Source organism: Channa argus, chromosome 8 (assembly GCF_033026475.1).
Source record: "Channa argus isolate prfri chromosome 8, Channa argus male v1.0, whole genome shotgun sequence".
Classification (NCBI taxonomy): domain Eukaryota; kingdom Metazoa; phylum Chordata; class Actinopteri; order Anabantiformes; family Channidae; genus Channa; species Channa argus.
The window spans coordinates 912,020-929,147 of NC_090204.1; the positions used below are offsets into that span (position 1 = coordinate 912,020).

At 38.0% G+C, this 17,128-nt stretch overlaps 1 protein-coding gene across 5 annotated transcripts in view; it reads left to right on the forward strand.

Moving 5' to 3' along the window:
• Window positions 1–17,128, forward strand: part of LOC137132113 (inactive N-acetylated-alpha-linked acidic dipeptidase-like protein 2) — a 457,260-nt gene that overhangs the window by 1,017 nt on the left and 439,115 nt on the right. For 3 of the 5 annotated variants that reach the window (XM_067514226.1, XM_067514227.1, XM_067514230.1), the window contains exon 2: window positions 15,877–16,064. The exons of the other annotated variants lie outside the window; for them this stretch is intronic. In XM_067514226.1, coding sequence (XP_067370327.1) covers window positions 15,943–16,064 — 122 coding nt within the window. In that variant the 5' untranslated portion in view covers window positions 15,877–15,942. The remainder of the gene's footprint in view (window positions 1–15,876; window positions 16,065–17,128) is intronic. 5 annotated transcript variants of the gene reach the window in all.

Here is a 17,128-nt window from a genome sequence, read left to right on the forward strand (position 1 = left end):
AGGGGTTGGTATTTAACTGGTGTTGTGGCTGCAGGCATCGGGTACCACTCTATTACACTGCGTATGGCAGAGATGGAGACACAGGATTAACGGGCAAAAAAGTATTTTGTAAATCTGAAATCAAACCGTATGCATTTCTTCAACACTGCAACTTTATTTGCTGCTCTTTTTTTTGTGCCAAGTTGTCATCAAGTTGCAACTGCAATGAGTAGGAATATGTCAAGTGATGAAGTTAAATAGATATATATTTAGAAGTTGAATTGTATATGAGCTTTAGCTTTTGTGTAAAGTTAAGTCAGACATTATTTGTGAGTTGGTGTTAGCAGGATACACATTTTTTTTATTCTAGAGGTTTGATTTCTAAAATAATTTCTAAAATAATAATTTACATTGGATATATTATACTTGCACATATACTGTATATCTAAACAATATGAACAATATATCGAAACAACAGAAAGGGGTTTACATTGCAGCTCTGTGCTTTCCATGTAGCAGTGTCACTGTACCTAAATGTTGTCCCTTGATGGGAAAACGTGACACTACTGAATGATCAGGGCCCATCTCCTTCAGCAACACAGTCTTGACATTTTTGTTATGATTTTTTTTTCGGCTTTCAAAGCCACTAAACACATTTAGACTGTAGCTTAGTTACTTTGAATCAAATAACTGTACAAAAGTCTTCAAACTTTAGCAGAATCATGATGTCTCTTTATGGAAACAGGAGCTCTGTAAATCAATACGCTCTTCATGTATCAAGGCTCAAAGATAATTTAAATCTAAATTTCTTTAACGCTACACACATAACACTGACACAGATGCTACGTTTCTACAGTGAATGAAACAAGTTGCTACGTTTAGAATATGTCCTGTGTGGCTTCATTTAAAATTCCATCCATTAGAAATATCATTCCCTTTATTTATTTTTAGAGAAGGTAACTAAGCCTGCTGCTTAAATGCAGTAATACCTTCAACAGTACTAAAAGCATGATACTTTTCTGATCACTTGAATAATCTAAATAAATGTAATGACAGTTTGTACTACTCCATCAGTCTGTTACTGTAAATCAGAGGTGCAAAATAACCAACAGTTACTTGAAGGTGTCGAGGCAGAATGGATGTCTGCACATACAATACCTGGTTACAACTTGGCTGGTGATTCTTATTACATCTCATTACATCTTGTGTTCTAACAGTCTACAGCATGATCGGAGTTTTACAACAAAACATGAACAGCCATGGATGGAAATTCTGTACATCTGAGCATCCATTATGTGTGGTGCACCTCCTGCACCTACAGTGAATGTTTGTTAATTATGTATGTGACACACTGCAATAACAGCTGAATCTGTGACACACCTTAGTTGTTGATGTTAAAATCTCTTTGTGAAGCAGCGTCACTCCACTGCTTGTGTTGACTTTATTAATACGAGCAAACTACGGTCAAACAGCCATTGCACTGAAACAACAGAATGATACCTAAAATGTAAATACTTTAATCGAATGCTTCATAAGGAAGAAACACAGACACATGAGGGTTAAAGCATAATCTTTTTGAAGCAGAATGTAAAGGTAAACGAGTTTGATTCTGGCATGCTGTGTTTTCCACAGCCATTTTATGTATGAAAGCATCTTAAGCCTGACGAACACATGTTGAATACAGGCTGCAGCCTCGGATTTCTGATGTGCTGCCCCAGAGCACAGCACAGTTACACATCTTTACCTTTAATAAATGTTGTGCAATTGTCAATAGGCTGCTACAAAATAACCACAGGGCAGTTAGAATTTGGTATGCTGCCTGTAAAGCGATGAGAGGTTAGATTCACCAAATAATTACCAAACTATTATTTATCAGTGCAAATCTTTTTTCTCCACAAAACGAATGATGAAACCTGGATGGAACCTCACTCGTACTTAAATACATTTTGAGGTGCTTGTACTTTCCTTTGCATATTTGGAGTTAGTTTAACCTGGTTATATTTAAAGGGAAATATTGAACTTTTTCCTGTAAGTTACTTTGCACATGCAGATTAAGACAGAAACTAATAAACCAATTCTGATGTATTATTATGGCTAAAGCAGCTTTCAGTACAAAAAGTGGATAAAATCAGCTTCACCTTTACCTGCCCTTAATGTTAGTGATTTTAACACATTATTGCATCAAGAAATATAATTTAATAACATCACTACTCTGCATTAGTTTTTTTACGTTTTGTAATGATAATTAAATACTTACAGCAAGTAAAATGTTTAAAATAAAGTACATTTTAAAAACATTTTTCTATCAGCAACTGAGGCTGAAATGTATTTTTTGCATGTACTTAGCACTCTAAATTGAGTAAAGAATTTGAAGTAGTACTTTTACTTGTATTAGAGTACTTCTTTAAGCAAGTGCACAAGCTACTGTACTTCTGTCACCTCGCCAGTATTCACTTATGCACAGTTTTCGTAAGGTCCCACCACAGTGTTTTAATTGGGATGAGGTCTGGACTTGGACTTAGACTTTATTTTACATCCACTCTGATGTACATTTACTGGTCTACTTCGGATCACTGTCCTGTTGCATGACCCAATTTGGACCAAGCTTTACCTGGCAGATAGATGGCCTCACATTTGCCTCTTGAATCCTTTGGTATAGAGGAGTTCATTGTGGACTAAATGACTGTGAGGTCCTGTGGCTGCAAAACAATCCCAAATCATCACCGCTGCACCACTGTGCTTGACAGTGGGTATAAGGTGTTTTTTCTTGAAATGCTCACTGACTGCCAGATGTAAGTGATGTGAAAGATGAACAAGATTATTAAAGAAAGTATGCAAAGTGCGTACAGGATTACAGCTACTGGCCCCACTGATATAACATAACTTCGAAATGTTATATGCTGTTTGCAAAACAGCAATCACTTTTCACAGTGACACACTAAACTCTGTCACCAACAAAGCATAAGAATAAAAGCAAAGCATAACCGATAACTGTTCGGGGTTTTTGTTTGAGTTGTCCCCTAAGTGCCAGATAGCAGACCTGGGAACACTTTTCCATTTACTGTATTTAAATATATATCTTCACATAGAAGAAGCCACAGCATCAATACCACCTGGTGGACTGGTCAGCATAAGTAAAATGTAATAGTAACTCTGATCAACAGATGTCAATACACCCACAGCATCACAGCTGTATGAGGCTGTGAAGCTGCACACGGGTCAGAGTGCTCATGCTGACCTCTGTCCACCACAGCAATAAAACCACCATGTGAATTTAATGTGGCTGATCAGTGGGGTCCAAAAGTCTGAGACCACATAACAAATGTGTGAAATTTTCACATAAACCTGGAATTACCAGAAAGTGTGAGGCTTTAGAAACACAACCTCTGAATCAGAAAAATATTTTCTAGAATAACAGTTTTACTTCTGACATATAGTTCTGATAGCATGTTTACCAAGGTTACTGAACAGTGTTCTGCTTGAAACTTGAGGCACAGACATATTTGGAAGAAGTGAACATTGACTGCTTGTAGATTTCTTTTAACATATACTGGGGTCTTTTGGACCCCAGTATATGTTGTAGTTTAGTTTATGTTTTTCAATTTTTTTTCCCTTTGAATCATTAATCATATAAAGACAAAATACTTCCACTCAAAACAAGATATGGTAAAACTTTATTGTCATACCTGGTATAGTAGTACAATGAAATTGACATTGCTCTTCCACATCTTAAAACCAATAGAAATAATGATGAACTGTATACAAATGTATTGTAGAATGAGTGTAGTTAACCTATTATACATTTCATACTAAAATATTTTTCCCACAGTAAATGTTTATTAATGTAGGGGCGGCTGTAGCTCAGTTGATAAAGGCAGTTGTCCATGGACCACCAGGGTCAGTGGTTCGATCCCCGGCCCTGGCTATATATCGAAGTGTGTCTGGGCAAGACACTGAACCCCTAACAGCCCATTCCCCTTGCGTCAGGAAGGGCAGTGGGCGTAAAAATAAAAAACTGTGCCAAATCAATATGCGGACAATCCGAAAGGACATTCATTCAAATGTTTATTAATGTCGAGCAGTCTTAAGGAATAGTTTCTAAATTCAGTGTAGTGTTTGCATTTTGAACCAAAAAAAAAAAAATGTAATCACAGATGACATCTTTGTGGTCATTGAAATGCCCAAAATGTTTATCAAGAGCATAAGTAAAAACAAGACTCATGATAACTGATGGTGCGTGGGCTTTACCGTGCATGAATCATAGTACAGCTTCAAGACTTTACACAACTACTTTTACACATTGAGTTATTTAGCTGTCTTCATGACTAGTAAAGATAATAATCATTGTAGTGACTAGTAATCATTCAGCAAAGCCACATTTGTAGCATGTCCAATTATTTGTCACACACAGAACAATAAGTGCATCAATTTCACACTTCAATGGCCTCAAAACTTAAAATGTAAGGTAGAAGAGAATGGTTTCATCTTTATGGTGGTTTCAAAAATAAAACCTACTGTTGTGTGAAACAGTTGGTTTGAATATAGGTTACTTCAGGAATGTAGTATTGCACTTGAAACTAAACTTATTTAAACTAAACTAAACTTTGGCCAGTTCCTTTTTTTTTGCCATTTGCACGGCTACTGATAGACACATTCATTGGAATTCTTTGACAGTTCTTCCAGTTTATGTTCTACCATTTGACCATCATGTGTCTTTAAAGTCAGACATCATATTGTATGCGACTGTCTAGGAAGAGATGCACAGATTGCACAGATGTTAAGTGATGGTCCAGATGTCCTCCTTTACTTGTAGTTCTCTTACCAGATTGTGGACAATGATATCTTCTAAGGATCATCACAAGTCCTCCGGATGTAATGTTCCGAATTCTTCCTTCATCACTTATGATGCTCATGTAACTGCAGTCCCTTTTTTTTGTCATCATCATTTCTGCATTCTGTGGAGCCATTATGTTACCGTTGCTGCAAAGCCCAAAGAGTTAAATGACATAGGCAGGAGACATGGTGAGAAAGTCCTTCCACAGAGCCCAGCTCACCTCACATATGCTACACTAATTCTCCACTTGTCTGTCAGACTACAGAGGGTTAGAGTTCTCTCTCCTGACCACAATTTCACTTTTCACAGTCACTCTAAGTTAGCTGGTCTTTCAGCTTGAATTCTGTGCTGAGGGTGGCATGGAGATGCATTGGATCATAGGGTGGTTTTACATGATGACTTTTTAAATCAAAAACAGCCCAGTGAGAGTCGATCATGCTTTAATGTAGCGTATTCTAGAATGAAGTACATTTAGTGACGGAAAGAAAGTGGCAGGCAAAACACATGACTTTGACACCTCTACAGAAACACTTTGGTCAGAATAGAGAGAGTTTGTGGTTCAGTTATAAAGCAAATAAACATTGTGTGTGGAGTTAAGTTTCTCTGTATTTAGCCAGACACATAAAACATTTTTTTTTTTTATGGTATTGTCAGAGAAACTGGAAGTTGTACTGTCGATTAGATGTTGTCAATGATATTTACTTTGTCTGTGAATGGTTTATTCTAATAGATTTAGCATAATTTGCTAACGTACCATTAGTGCAAGTTATTATTATTATTATTATTATGTCTTTGCAGTTGCAGTTTAACTGCTAAAAAGAAGGAGACAGTTTCTTTTTTTTTTTTTTTTTGCTAGTGTTTGTTTAAGCTTTGGCAACTTAAGCACACAATATTAGCTAACAGTCCATTTGTGCTTGGTACTATACTATGCCAGGTACTATCACAGAATTACTCGTAATGCTTAAAAACCTGTTGATACTAAGGCATTGTCTGCACGCTTATTGATCAATCTCTTCCAAACATATCGCAGCAAAAAATTAACATTTGCAAAAAAGAGGAATGTGTCTTAAAACAAGATTATTCCAACTTTATGGGGAACAGTGTTATAGTTATCACACAACAAACATTACCATGATTTTGGAGAACACTGGGGCCTTCAGTAAATATCTCCAAAACTGTAAAATTCAGCCATATAATCTGTGATGCAAAGTCTTCTGGTTGGGTATTTTGGCATGAATCAGCACCAGACTTGTTAAAACAAAATTATGTTGGAAACACTAAAAAGTTTTTCTTTCCTCATTTCCACTTTTTTCCTAATAGACGCATGCATTAATCTAAAGTGTAATAATTAATGCTTAATTGAACTTCATTGATCTGTTTTTGTTTTAACTCTACACAACTCGACACAACATGACTACAAAAATAACAAAAACCTATTTAGAGTTTGAGATAATACAGTGTGTGTTCTTAAAGCAGAAAATTCAAATGATTATATAATAGTGTCTGTCATATTTCACCTTTGTCATTTAGTTTTTAATTAATGCGTATTTGCTACTGATTCTGCTTCAATATTTCCCTTTGCTGGCATAGTAATGCATTTGTTTTCTTTGGTTTCCCTCAGCCTTTCTCAGCCTTTTCTCAATCTGACATTCCTTACCTGGAAGTAGACACAGTATCACCTGTCGTCTGTTCACTTTTTCTGCAACACGATCTGATGTGTCTCTCAAACAACAAAAGGGATCAGAGGGAAAGACGGGGAGGGCAGTGGGAGTGAAAAGAGGGAGAGGAGGACAGAGGGGATGAGAGGCTAGTCTTCAGAACGGTATCTCAGGCAGTCCAGCACTTTCTTTGTTATCGGATGCCTGTGTGGGAGAAAAGCATCCCACCTTCTTTATTATCATCAAGCATTGATAAGGACAGCTCTGACTACTCATCTTAGCCCAAAGGCAAGCTGATACTTTAAGGCTGTGTGTGTGTCTGAGGCCATGTCTTAAAGCCCCAAAACACCAAGGGGATATCTTTTCCTTGTAAACCCTTATAAGATATCAGGGTAAGTGTGATTTTGTTAAGGTTTTGAGATATTGCCTATAGCTGACCTAACTGCAATGGAGCACTATAGCATTTGGATGTTGGCATTCACAGCAGCATTAAGTTACTGGATGACAAGAATAAGTCTACAGAAACTGTTCTTCTCAAATGAAATGGGATGGTTTTTCAGGTTAAATCGCAGACGCTGTTCTTCGGTTTCATCCTCCTGTGTGGAAAGAAACATTGTGTAGATGTGCATCAAAAGAAAGTTCTCATGGAAATGTTTGTGAAACATTGTGTGTGAAATGTTCCACAATGAGATCTGTCCATCATGGACTTCATTAGATGGGTTTTCATAAAGAAGTTACAAAATATATGTATATATATATGTGTCTACTTAATCAGGGCTTTAAGTAGTTTTTAATTGATGGAAAAATTATTTCTGAAATACTAAGAGAAACCACGTCACTGTATTTATCCAATAACCACCGGGACTGACTCCAGAACCTGTGCAACCCTTAGTAGGCAGGGTGAGAGATTGATCAACTGTGGATAAGGTGGTAGAATTGTCATCTACCAACCCCAGAGTTGTTGGTTTGATTCCTGGCTCCTGCTGTCATAACATCAAAGTGTCCTTGAGCAAGGCACTGAACTTAGTGTGTGTGTGATTGTGAGTGTGAATGGGTAAATGCGAAACAGTGTAAAGCACTTTGGGTATTAATAAGCTGGAAAAGTGCAGACCATTTGATTTAGCCATTTTAACACCATGGTCCATACTTACTTAATCTGCCATCATTGTGCAATATGTAATGAAGTATCAAATTTAAAAGTATTCAAATTTGATAGAAATAGGGATGCAGAAGGCTGTGGGTTCAAATCCCACCCCATTAGGTGTGGCCCTGCCCAGCTACCAAGGGCCATCCTTGATCCCAGTCCTGAACCCAGATTGAAAAAAATGGGAGGGAGGGCTGTGGCAGGAAGGGCATCCTGTGCAAAAACTCATGCAAAATCAATCTGCATAACACGTTTCGTTGCGGCGAACCCTGAAAGCCGTTGATCTTTTTGATAGGATCTGCAACTGACACAAAACACCCCATAGTAACTCTGCAGTTATAATAATTCATTTCCTTTCGGTTCCCTTTGTGATATCAGTGGAGTACAAATGAACAAATGATTTTTGGGAGGAGGGGTGGTTGCTCATGGTTCCATAAAGTTGAGTGAAAAAGTCTGCATCCCTTTTGCTAAAATGGCAAAAGAGTACAGCAAAGATTTTTATTTCAGCATAATATTTAATGTACAATTACCAATGTTCCTTAATCAACAAAATTAAAAAACTTATAGTAACATTGGAAAATCTTCTCCATATTGGTAAATATATCAGTGCAACAGTTTGCACCCGCTGTTGAGCCCTCTATGTAATTAACTTTATTATGTAAAATCAGGTGTGTGATAGTTAAAAAAAATAAAAGACTTTCTTCACGCAATGTTAGGTTTGTTAAATTGGGTACATCTCCAGGGGCAGTGACAAGCAGTTTGCTGACAGCAATAAAAACAACAGGATCAGAAAAACAGCTTTCAGAAGACCTCAAAATGAAAATGGTAAACCTTCACACAGCTGGAAGGTGATGTGTTTAGGGATACCACTACAACTGTGAAGATGACAATCCAAAAATGATGAACACACTAAGAATCTTCCAAAGAAGTAGAAGACCAAGAAAATAACTGAAAGAAGTGCTAGATAACAAGAGAACTACATAAGAATTCAAAACAAACAGCAGAGGACCTGACCCAAGTCTGGATTGTTTGAAAGAAAAGCACACAGGAGGACATTGCTTACTTCTACACATAAGACAATATGCTTGGAGTGGGTTAAGGAGCATGTGAACAAAAAAATTATTTCTGAAATAAGATTATGTGGTCTGATGGGACCGAAGTTGAGGTATTTGGTCATAATTCACACAGGCAGTTGTGGCGAGAAACTATCTCTGCCTATGAGGAGATGTATGGCTTAATCAGCCACTGAAGCTCTGCATGAAGTGAAAGGAAGAATAAATGCAACTCAATATCAGTAGATTTTAAAACAAAGCCTCCTACCATCATATAAAAAGAAAGAGGCAGTGAATCCTTTAAATACAAAGTCGTTTTTGTCATAGTCATCAATAGTAGCATCTGAAGGTGCAGGAAGAGCAGCTTTGTAGTTGTAACTGACTAGTTCATTTTCGTTCGGTTTGCTGATGGCAGTGAGGAAAAAAACTCTTTGTCTCTGGTGCTTCATGTTCTGACAGCCCTGTAACATCAGCAAGAGGGTAACAGTTCAAATAGTTGTTGATGATAATGGTATGATGAGATTTAGAGCCAGTTTTGTGGGTGATTTGTGAGAAGCCTTTTATCCAAGAACACGTTGGTCTAAGTCCAGCAGGTCATATTGAAAGTGGAGCTTAAATTGACAAAGGGCATCCTTGTGTAGCTCTGGTTTTCCAATTGGTGCAGCGCAGTCTGTAGTGGGTCAAGGCTATGGCATCTGTATTTGTATTGAAGTGCAGGGGAGATCCTAGACTCTGTTGGGGCCCTAGACAAAAATGTATGCATCAAAAATTAAGATTTGGAAAATACATTAAACTACAGACCAGACCACACAGCACATAGCCCAACAACTTACAGTAATACACTGTAGCATTTAGGTAATGCTATTTAGTATTTTATTTAATTATTATTATCTGCACTGCTCCACTTACCACTATCTTGCTTTTTTCTCTTCCAGAATGATAACTCCTCTTCATTTTTACCAGCTAGTTTACTTTGTTTCATTAGACCTGTTTTCTTACACATGCTCTACTTGCGGCGAGTGAGAGTCTGGGACTGATAGCGTCATTGCAAACTTTGGACTCAGTCCCCCTTCTGGACTGGGGGGCCTCAAGCAGTTGCCTGCCTTGCCTGCTGGCACGGAGCGCCTCTGTTGATGTTGGACAGAGAAAGGTGGGAGGCTAAGCTTAATGTGAAGCAGGACCAGTTCCTCGAAGCACTTTACGGCCGACATCAGCGCAACTGTTCTGTAGCTGTTCAGATTCACTGTGGGGGCTTCTTGGGGACTGGTATAATAATTGCTGAGCAGGATTGAATCACAGCTTGTGCCAGCGAGGTGTTAAAAATGTGCATGAATACCCCTGAGTGATGGTCAGTGCATGTCCGGAGTGCTTAACTGGTCACTCCACTCTGCCCGGCTGCCTTCCTTGGAATCACTAACCTCACCAAGTGCCTCACTTCATGTTCCTTCATTGCAAGTGTGGGTGTTAGCAGCGAATTGGGGAACACAGGCTCTTACAGTTGACCTAAAACCTAAAACTAAGCAAAGCAGCAGTTTAAACCTGGACTATACTATTCACTGTAATACACTGCTCACTTACAGTGAACAAACAGAACAAAATTTTGTTTCAGTCGCTCCAGACATTGCAGTAATAAAATATAAAAGTATATTAAAAAGAAAGTTTTAATTAGTGTTCTGCATATGTTACATAGCAGCAAAATCAGAACTAATGCTCAGATTTAACTGGGATGTAGTATTGCACAGATGTGCATAAAGTGGCTTTCCAGTGTGGATGTGTGAAAAACAGTCCAGGGTTGTGTGTGTGTTTGTGTGTATGTTATTGTGTGTGTTATCAGTTAATGTTATGAGTGGGGGCGTTTCTGTTAGAGTTAAAACTACCTTTTTACTTGTGGCCTTTCTTAACCTCTTTGATGCCTTTTTTCATCTCAGATCTAGCAGCACTACTGCTTTGTCAACTGATCTGATCTGATAAATGAATGTTGCTTTTCTATAGAGGGCTTGAAACAAATATATTTGTTACGACAATGGGGTCGTCTACACAGAATTCGATGTAACACAAAACAGTCACTGTATATTCTGCTAGGTCTTTGTGTATAAATACTTCTGACAATGACAAACATGACAACCTGTGGATAGATTTGAGGAAGGCTGTAGATGGCAGACAGCCATCAGTAGCAGTCTGGTGGAGTTGGAACAATTATGCCATGAAGAATGGGCTAATGCTGCTCAGTGTGTAGCCAAAGAGGTTAGAGGAGATTATAAAGACAAAGGGAAGATATACATAGTATTGGAGATCATTTAATAATGCAATGATATAATTTTGACATTAACTTTTTTTTTTTTAAATAAACTCCCATTTTTGTTGTTTCTAATGATGAACTAATATTTGCACTGCCTGAATGTGCATTAAATGTTACGTTCATGGAAAAACAAATAAAATTAAATGTTTCACCTTTAATTTATTTTTTCCATGTCAAAGTATATTTTTGCAGTTGTTTGTCTGGGATTATAGGCCTTTCAGTGTTTGTTTGATGAACAGTTATTTTTCTTTGCATAAAAGTGACTTTAAAAGCACGAGCAATTAAATGAATGTTGAAATTTGAGGCTTGTGTACTTAATTGGATGTGTGTTTTTGGGGCTTTGGATGAAGGGTTATTGTATCTGCATACTGCAACCTGAGTACTGTGATTATAGTGACCAGGCAGCTATCAAACTGCAACTCCATTCAACTGTGCTAACCTCTACCCTCCTCATTAATTCACAATGTAGCCTGGTGTCCTCTGCATGCTGATTTGGAAAAAAAATGCCTTATCAAATGTGTTAAATATAGAACACTGAAGAGCGTAGGGTAAGCAGGATCCTGAGAGTTAGTAGAGAAAACACTGTTTTGTGACTCAATGTGATACGTGAAAACCATTCTAAAATTTCTTATTCTTACTGTCTTACTGTGGTTTTATAAAATATGTGATCGTATAACATGTGATGTAAACAAAGCAAAATAGCCATCTATCCAACATAAAACAAGTATCTGTGGCTACTTTGAAGAAACTAAAATTTAGATGCACATATGGGGCAACTGTGGCGCAGGAAGGTAGAGCGGTTGTCCATCAATCTCGCAGTTGTTGGTTCAATCCCTGGCTCCTCTGGTCACATGTTGAAGTGTCCTAGAGCAAGACACTGAATCCCAACTTAGTTGCTCCCAGTGAGTGTTGGCCAGCTGCATAGTAGCTCCCCCATCAGTGTATGAGTGTGTGATTGTGAATGGGTAAATAAGACGCAGTGTAAAGTGCTTTGAGTGCCAATAGGTAGAAAAGTGCTATATAAGTGCAGAACATTTACATTTACCATATTTTGCTAGCACCTTCACCACCATGCCACCCCAGAGCAAAATGTGTGTATCTAAATTTTAAATTGCTCAAAGTTGGTACCTTTAGCATTGACATCCTGTTAGTCACTTGGAACAGTGTTGATTTGTAAATGATGATGATGATGATGCATTTTTACATATGCTGAACACAATACCACTTGCCCAGTGAATGGTACCAGCTTGACAATTGCCTTTTTTGGTTTTCAATTGGACAAAGTTGAGATCAGTATCTGTCCTTTTTTTTGTGTCATGTTCACCTAGTTTCCAAGCAAGCTGAGGCTATAGGCTATAAAGGTGACATAAAACCACAATCGCAGGTGTCTTGTACTGAGAATCAAGAACAGTGTTCCTTACTTACGCCAAAGTGTGGCTGTAACATCAATACCGGACGTCCTTGTTCCCAGGGCGTCAAACTGTGGCGTTCCTGGAACATCCAATAGCAGTGCCAAATATATGTAAAACCAAAGGATGAACAAAGCGGCACAATTTCTAACACTTAGAAAGCATCATCTGACGCTCTGGGATGAGAATGTGCACCAGATTAAGTATTAAGTATTAAGTATAAACCTTGACTATTGGATAACATTATATATATTATATATACATATACATTATATATATTATATATATATTATATTGGATAACATCTTTACCTGGAACCATTTACTTCTGCAAATCTCTACCCAAATGTACATATTAGAGACATAAAGTGAACGTTTATATACCCGGAATTAAAGATGAAACAACAATCATATTAAGTGATATTGTAAGAGGCCCTTTAAATGCTCACTCTAGAAATCTCCTGTGCACACATCAACACTCTGTCTCTCTCTAACTTCACAAGACGTAAAGGTCACAGGCTGACTGCCAACATCTGCAAGTTACTCTAAAGTAATGAAATGAATAACTCATGCTATTTCTAAAGATTTTCTCACACAAATTTACCCAAAAAACAATTATTTGTATTAATTTGCTCCAAACATCACCACTGTCAAGCCAAACACACACACTTTCACACACACATTCACAGAGTGCAGTATAGCAGTGTTCGCTCGAGTCGGAAGTGAGCACTGGCTGCAGCTCAGTTTGTCCGTTAAATAAAGGTCATGTCGAGTGTGTTTTACTAAGGTGTCATTTGGTCCTTTTTACTTCTAGACTGCAGTTCATAGTGTTGAAGGCTGCAATTTGCAGACATACAGAGAAAAGCAATAGAAATGACATGTTTCCTTAACTGTCAGGACAATTTCAAACACACCATTGAGACAGTGAGGAAGACTATCAGGAAAAGGAAATTTTATTTGACACATGTAAATGGAACCTATAGGACAGGACTTCATTATGTAATCAGACTGAATATTTTAAATTAACAGGTGGGATTTGTCATAAGTAAATTCAAATTCCTACCTTCTTTTTAAGCAAAGTGCGACAACTAAGTAACATTTTCATGCAATAAATAGCCATTTTTTATTACTGTTGATTGTTGTAGTAAACCAAGTTATGGCATAAACTGCTAAACTTAATTTCCCAACCCATAAACACTCACAAGAATCTAGCCCTCGTGGAATGTTCTTCTTCCCAATGGTCTTCCTTAAATCTGGTATCTTTGATGGAGCTTGACCATAATGTTCAATTCAATTCAATTCAACTTTATTTATATAGCGCCAATTCACAACAAAGTCATCTCAGGGCACTTTACAGATTAAAGTCAATGTCCTTTCCTCTGTAATCTGAAGTGACTTACTGTACGTTTCTGATGATGACTGACAGCGGTAACTCCAGGTATCTTCTGGAGTTTGTATTTGTACAATTTCGGGTGTAAAGGTGTGACTGGAATAGTCTCTGCATGCTGACAATTGTTGTCAACAATTTCACAAGCTTCAGCATATTTATAAGAAGGAATACTATTGTCAACAGATCCATCAAACTATAGTTTGTAACATTGCTGCTCAGACTCAAAAGCATTTTATACATTGTAGAAGTTAATATATTAGTTTCTTCATTCATAGTCATTTATTTAGGAATCCAAGGTATTGTGAGTTTATCAAGCTACTGCTCCTTCTAAATATGGCATTTGTTTTTATGGCTTTGGTCATTGCATGGAAACATTCATATGACAAGCTGCTGAACTGAGATATGAACCAGATGCTATTTAAAAAGTACCAGTATAAAGTTAAATTCCACACACCACCTGATCAATCACATTAGAGCCATTGCTGACAGCGGAAATGAAAGAAATTATTCACAGAGTTACAGTACATATTCACTGTAACTTTAGAAATGTTCATTGTTATTTATCAGTCTTTGAGTCCACTCAAGCCGGAGATTTTGTTACTTCTGAGGCAGCTCAGGTCTCTTTTGTGAAGCTTCAATTAAAACGCTGGAACAGTCTCTTATCCATGACGAAGGTTAAAATATAAAAATGATCAAAAATGTTTTGATGGACACTTCCTATTTTTACCTTAGATTATCACAGATCCAACAGTGAATGCCAAAAAATTAAAATCCAAAGTTCAAAGTGATATTACATTTGAGCTAAATATAGGATTAGTCACAGTATGAATCAGATCAGAGCAATCAGCTGCAGCCCATCAAAACACCAACAGGTCTACAATAAAGGGGTGTGATAAGTCCAGGAAAAGGGATGGTCCTCGTTCATCCATGTCTCTTCTAGGCAGCATTGTTGATCCTGATGGGGGATGGGAAAGAGCAACACATTCTCATCCCACAGCATCAGATATTAATGTATCCTAAGGCATCAAATTGTGCCATTTTGTACATCCTTTGGTGTATAATATTGATGCGACAGGTTACTATTGGACGTTCCAGGAGCGCCGCTATTTGACGCCCTTGGAACAAGTACAGTAAGGGTTAGTTACAAAAACGTCAGGGTGAGGTTAAGTAAGAAGACAAATTTCATAAAAAACAAAGCGCTACAAACAGAAGATCTTGACACAGCTGCACATTTTAACGCCAGCTGTTCATACACAATGACAGCTTTATACACAAATCATCAACACATCTGTCACAAAAGGCATTTTTCTGACCTCACTTAAGCTCTCCTAGATTACCCCACTGCTTAAGAGGCCTTCTCTCAGGTCAGTAATCCTACTCGACCTATCTGCAGTCTTTGACACTGTGAACCATCAGATCGTCTTGCCCACACTCTCTGACTTGGGCATCTGTTGATCAGCTCTATCCTGGCTTCGGTCTTACTTACCGGGATGAACCTTCAAGGTGTCCTGGCATGGCCACGTTTCTAACTCTCATAGGCTCTCCTATCACTGCTATGTTGACGACACACACCTCTTCTTGTCCTTTCCACCCGATGACTCCACTGTCTCATCATGCATTTTTGCCTGTCTCTCCAACATCTCTGCTTTGATGAGAAAGAGACATCTTCAGCTTAACCTCTCTAAGACCGACGTTCTTGTCTTTCCAGCCAGACCTTCGACTCAACAAAACGTCAGCATCAGCATCAACATTGGATCTGCAGTGATTGTCCCCACTAAGTTGGCCAGAAATCTGGGGGTCATCATCAACAACAAACTGAGCTTTACGGAGCACATCTCCTCAGGCTGTAGGGTTTGCAGAATTGCTCTCTACAACATCAGAAAGATCAGACCCTACCTTAAGAAATATACAACTCTACTCGTACAGGCGATGGCCATATCTCTTCTCATTAGTGGGGTTATAGGTACGCACAATAAATTCCTTACAGATGATCCAAAATGTGGCTGCATGCCTCATTTTTTAAAAGGCCAAAAAGGACTCATGTCACACCACTCTTCAGATCTCCACACTCACTGTCTTCATCATGTTCAAAGCTCTGTCTCTTGCCTACAGGGTGATCAACTCAACAGCTCCTGCTTACCTCAACTCCCTCATTTAGGTCTACAATCCTTCCGTCAGATGTGGTCTGCCCAACAAATGATGTCTGGTGGTTCCAGCACCACACAGAAGACACCAAGCAAAACTCTTCAGCTCAGTGATCCCGCGATGTTGGAACTAGCTACCAAACTCTGCACGCTCAGGTGCCTCACTCCCAATATTCAAAAACCTGCTAAAAACAGAACTCTTCTGCACCTTCCTATGCACTTAAATCTGGTAAAAATAGAAAAACAAAACTTCCTTTTTGCGCTTTCTTGCACTTGCACCACGTGGAACGTAAACACTTTTTGTGTTTTGTGTTTTTTGTGTTCTTGCTTGCCTTGTACCTGACTTGTAAGTCGCTTTTCATAAAAGCGTCTGCTAAATGACTAAATGTAAATGCCTCGAGAATAAGAATGGGCTGGAAAGAGTTTCTAGGTCTACCTGAAAGTGAGGAGATGACAAACAAAGTATAGGGAAGCATTCAGTGTCACAGAAAAGTCTTGCAACAAAGTATACAGTAAAGACTGAGACACTAGGATTTGTTTATTTGAGTAATTTCTCCTATACAGTGCATTCAGCTTTTGTATAATACTCCTCAGTGTAGCTAACCAACATCACAATGCCGTATAATGCCCCTTGTTAATGTTAGACCAAGGTGAAATGAATGAAACTACATGCATATGATAAAAACATTGCATGGTATAGTGTCTTTACTTTATATTCCTGATTTCAGAAACAGGCAAACACACACACACACAAACACACAAACACATTCAAACACAAGTGTGACAGGCTGCCATTCACTATGAATGAAACCTCCAAATAGCAGCAATGAACAAAGCTGTTATGAATGTGTCATAGGAGGAAGAAGACTAGTATAAAAGAAACATCAACCTTTTGAAATTCATATTGATTTTCAGCTGAGTAGAAGGTCAGCTGTTTTATAGCTGCAACTAAATTTTCCTCTTTGTTCTGAGCGACAACCACACCCCCTTAATTAGAACTTTGGGATTAGACTGTAATATTTTATTCATTTTTTTTCCCCTATCATCAAAATACTCTTGTCCTTAAACAGTTTTAAAAAATGGAAGCTACTGTGGAGTGAAGAGCAAAGTTGGCATCTAAGGCCCAAGTAAAAGTCTGCTTTTACGTTGATTTGGTTGGAGCAGTAAATCACAGGTCATGATTCTAAACGTTTCATGCAATAAAAACACACGTAATTATG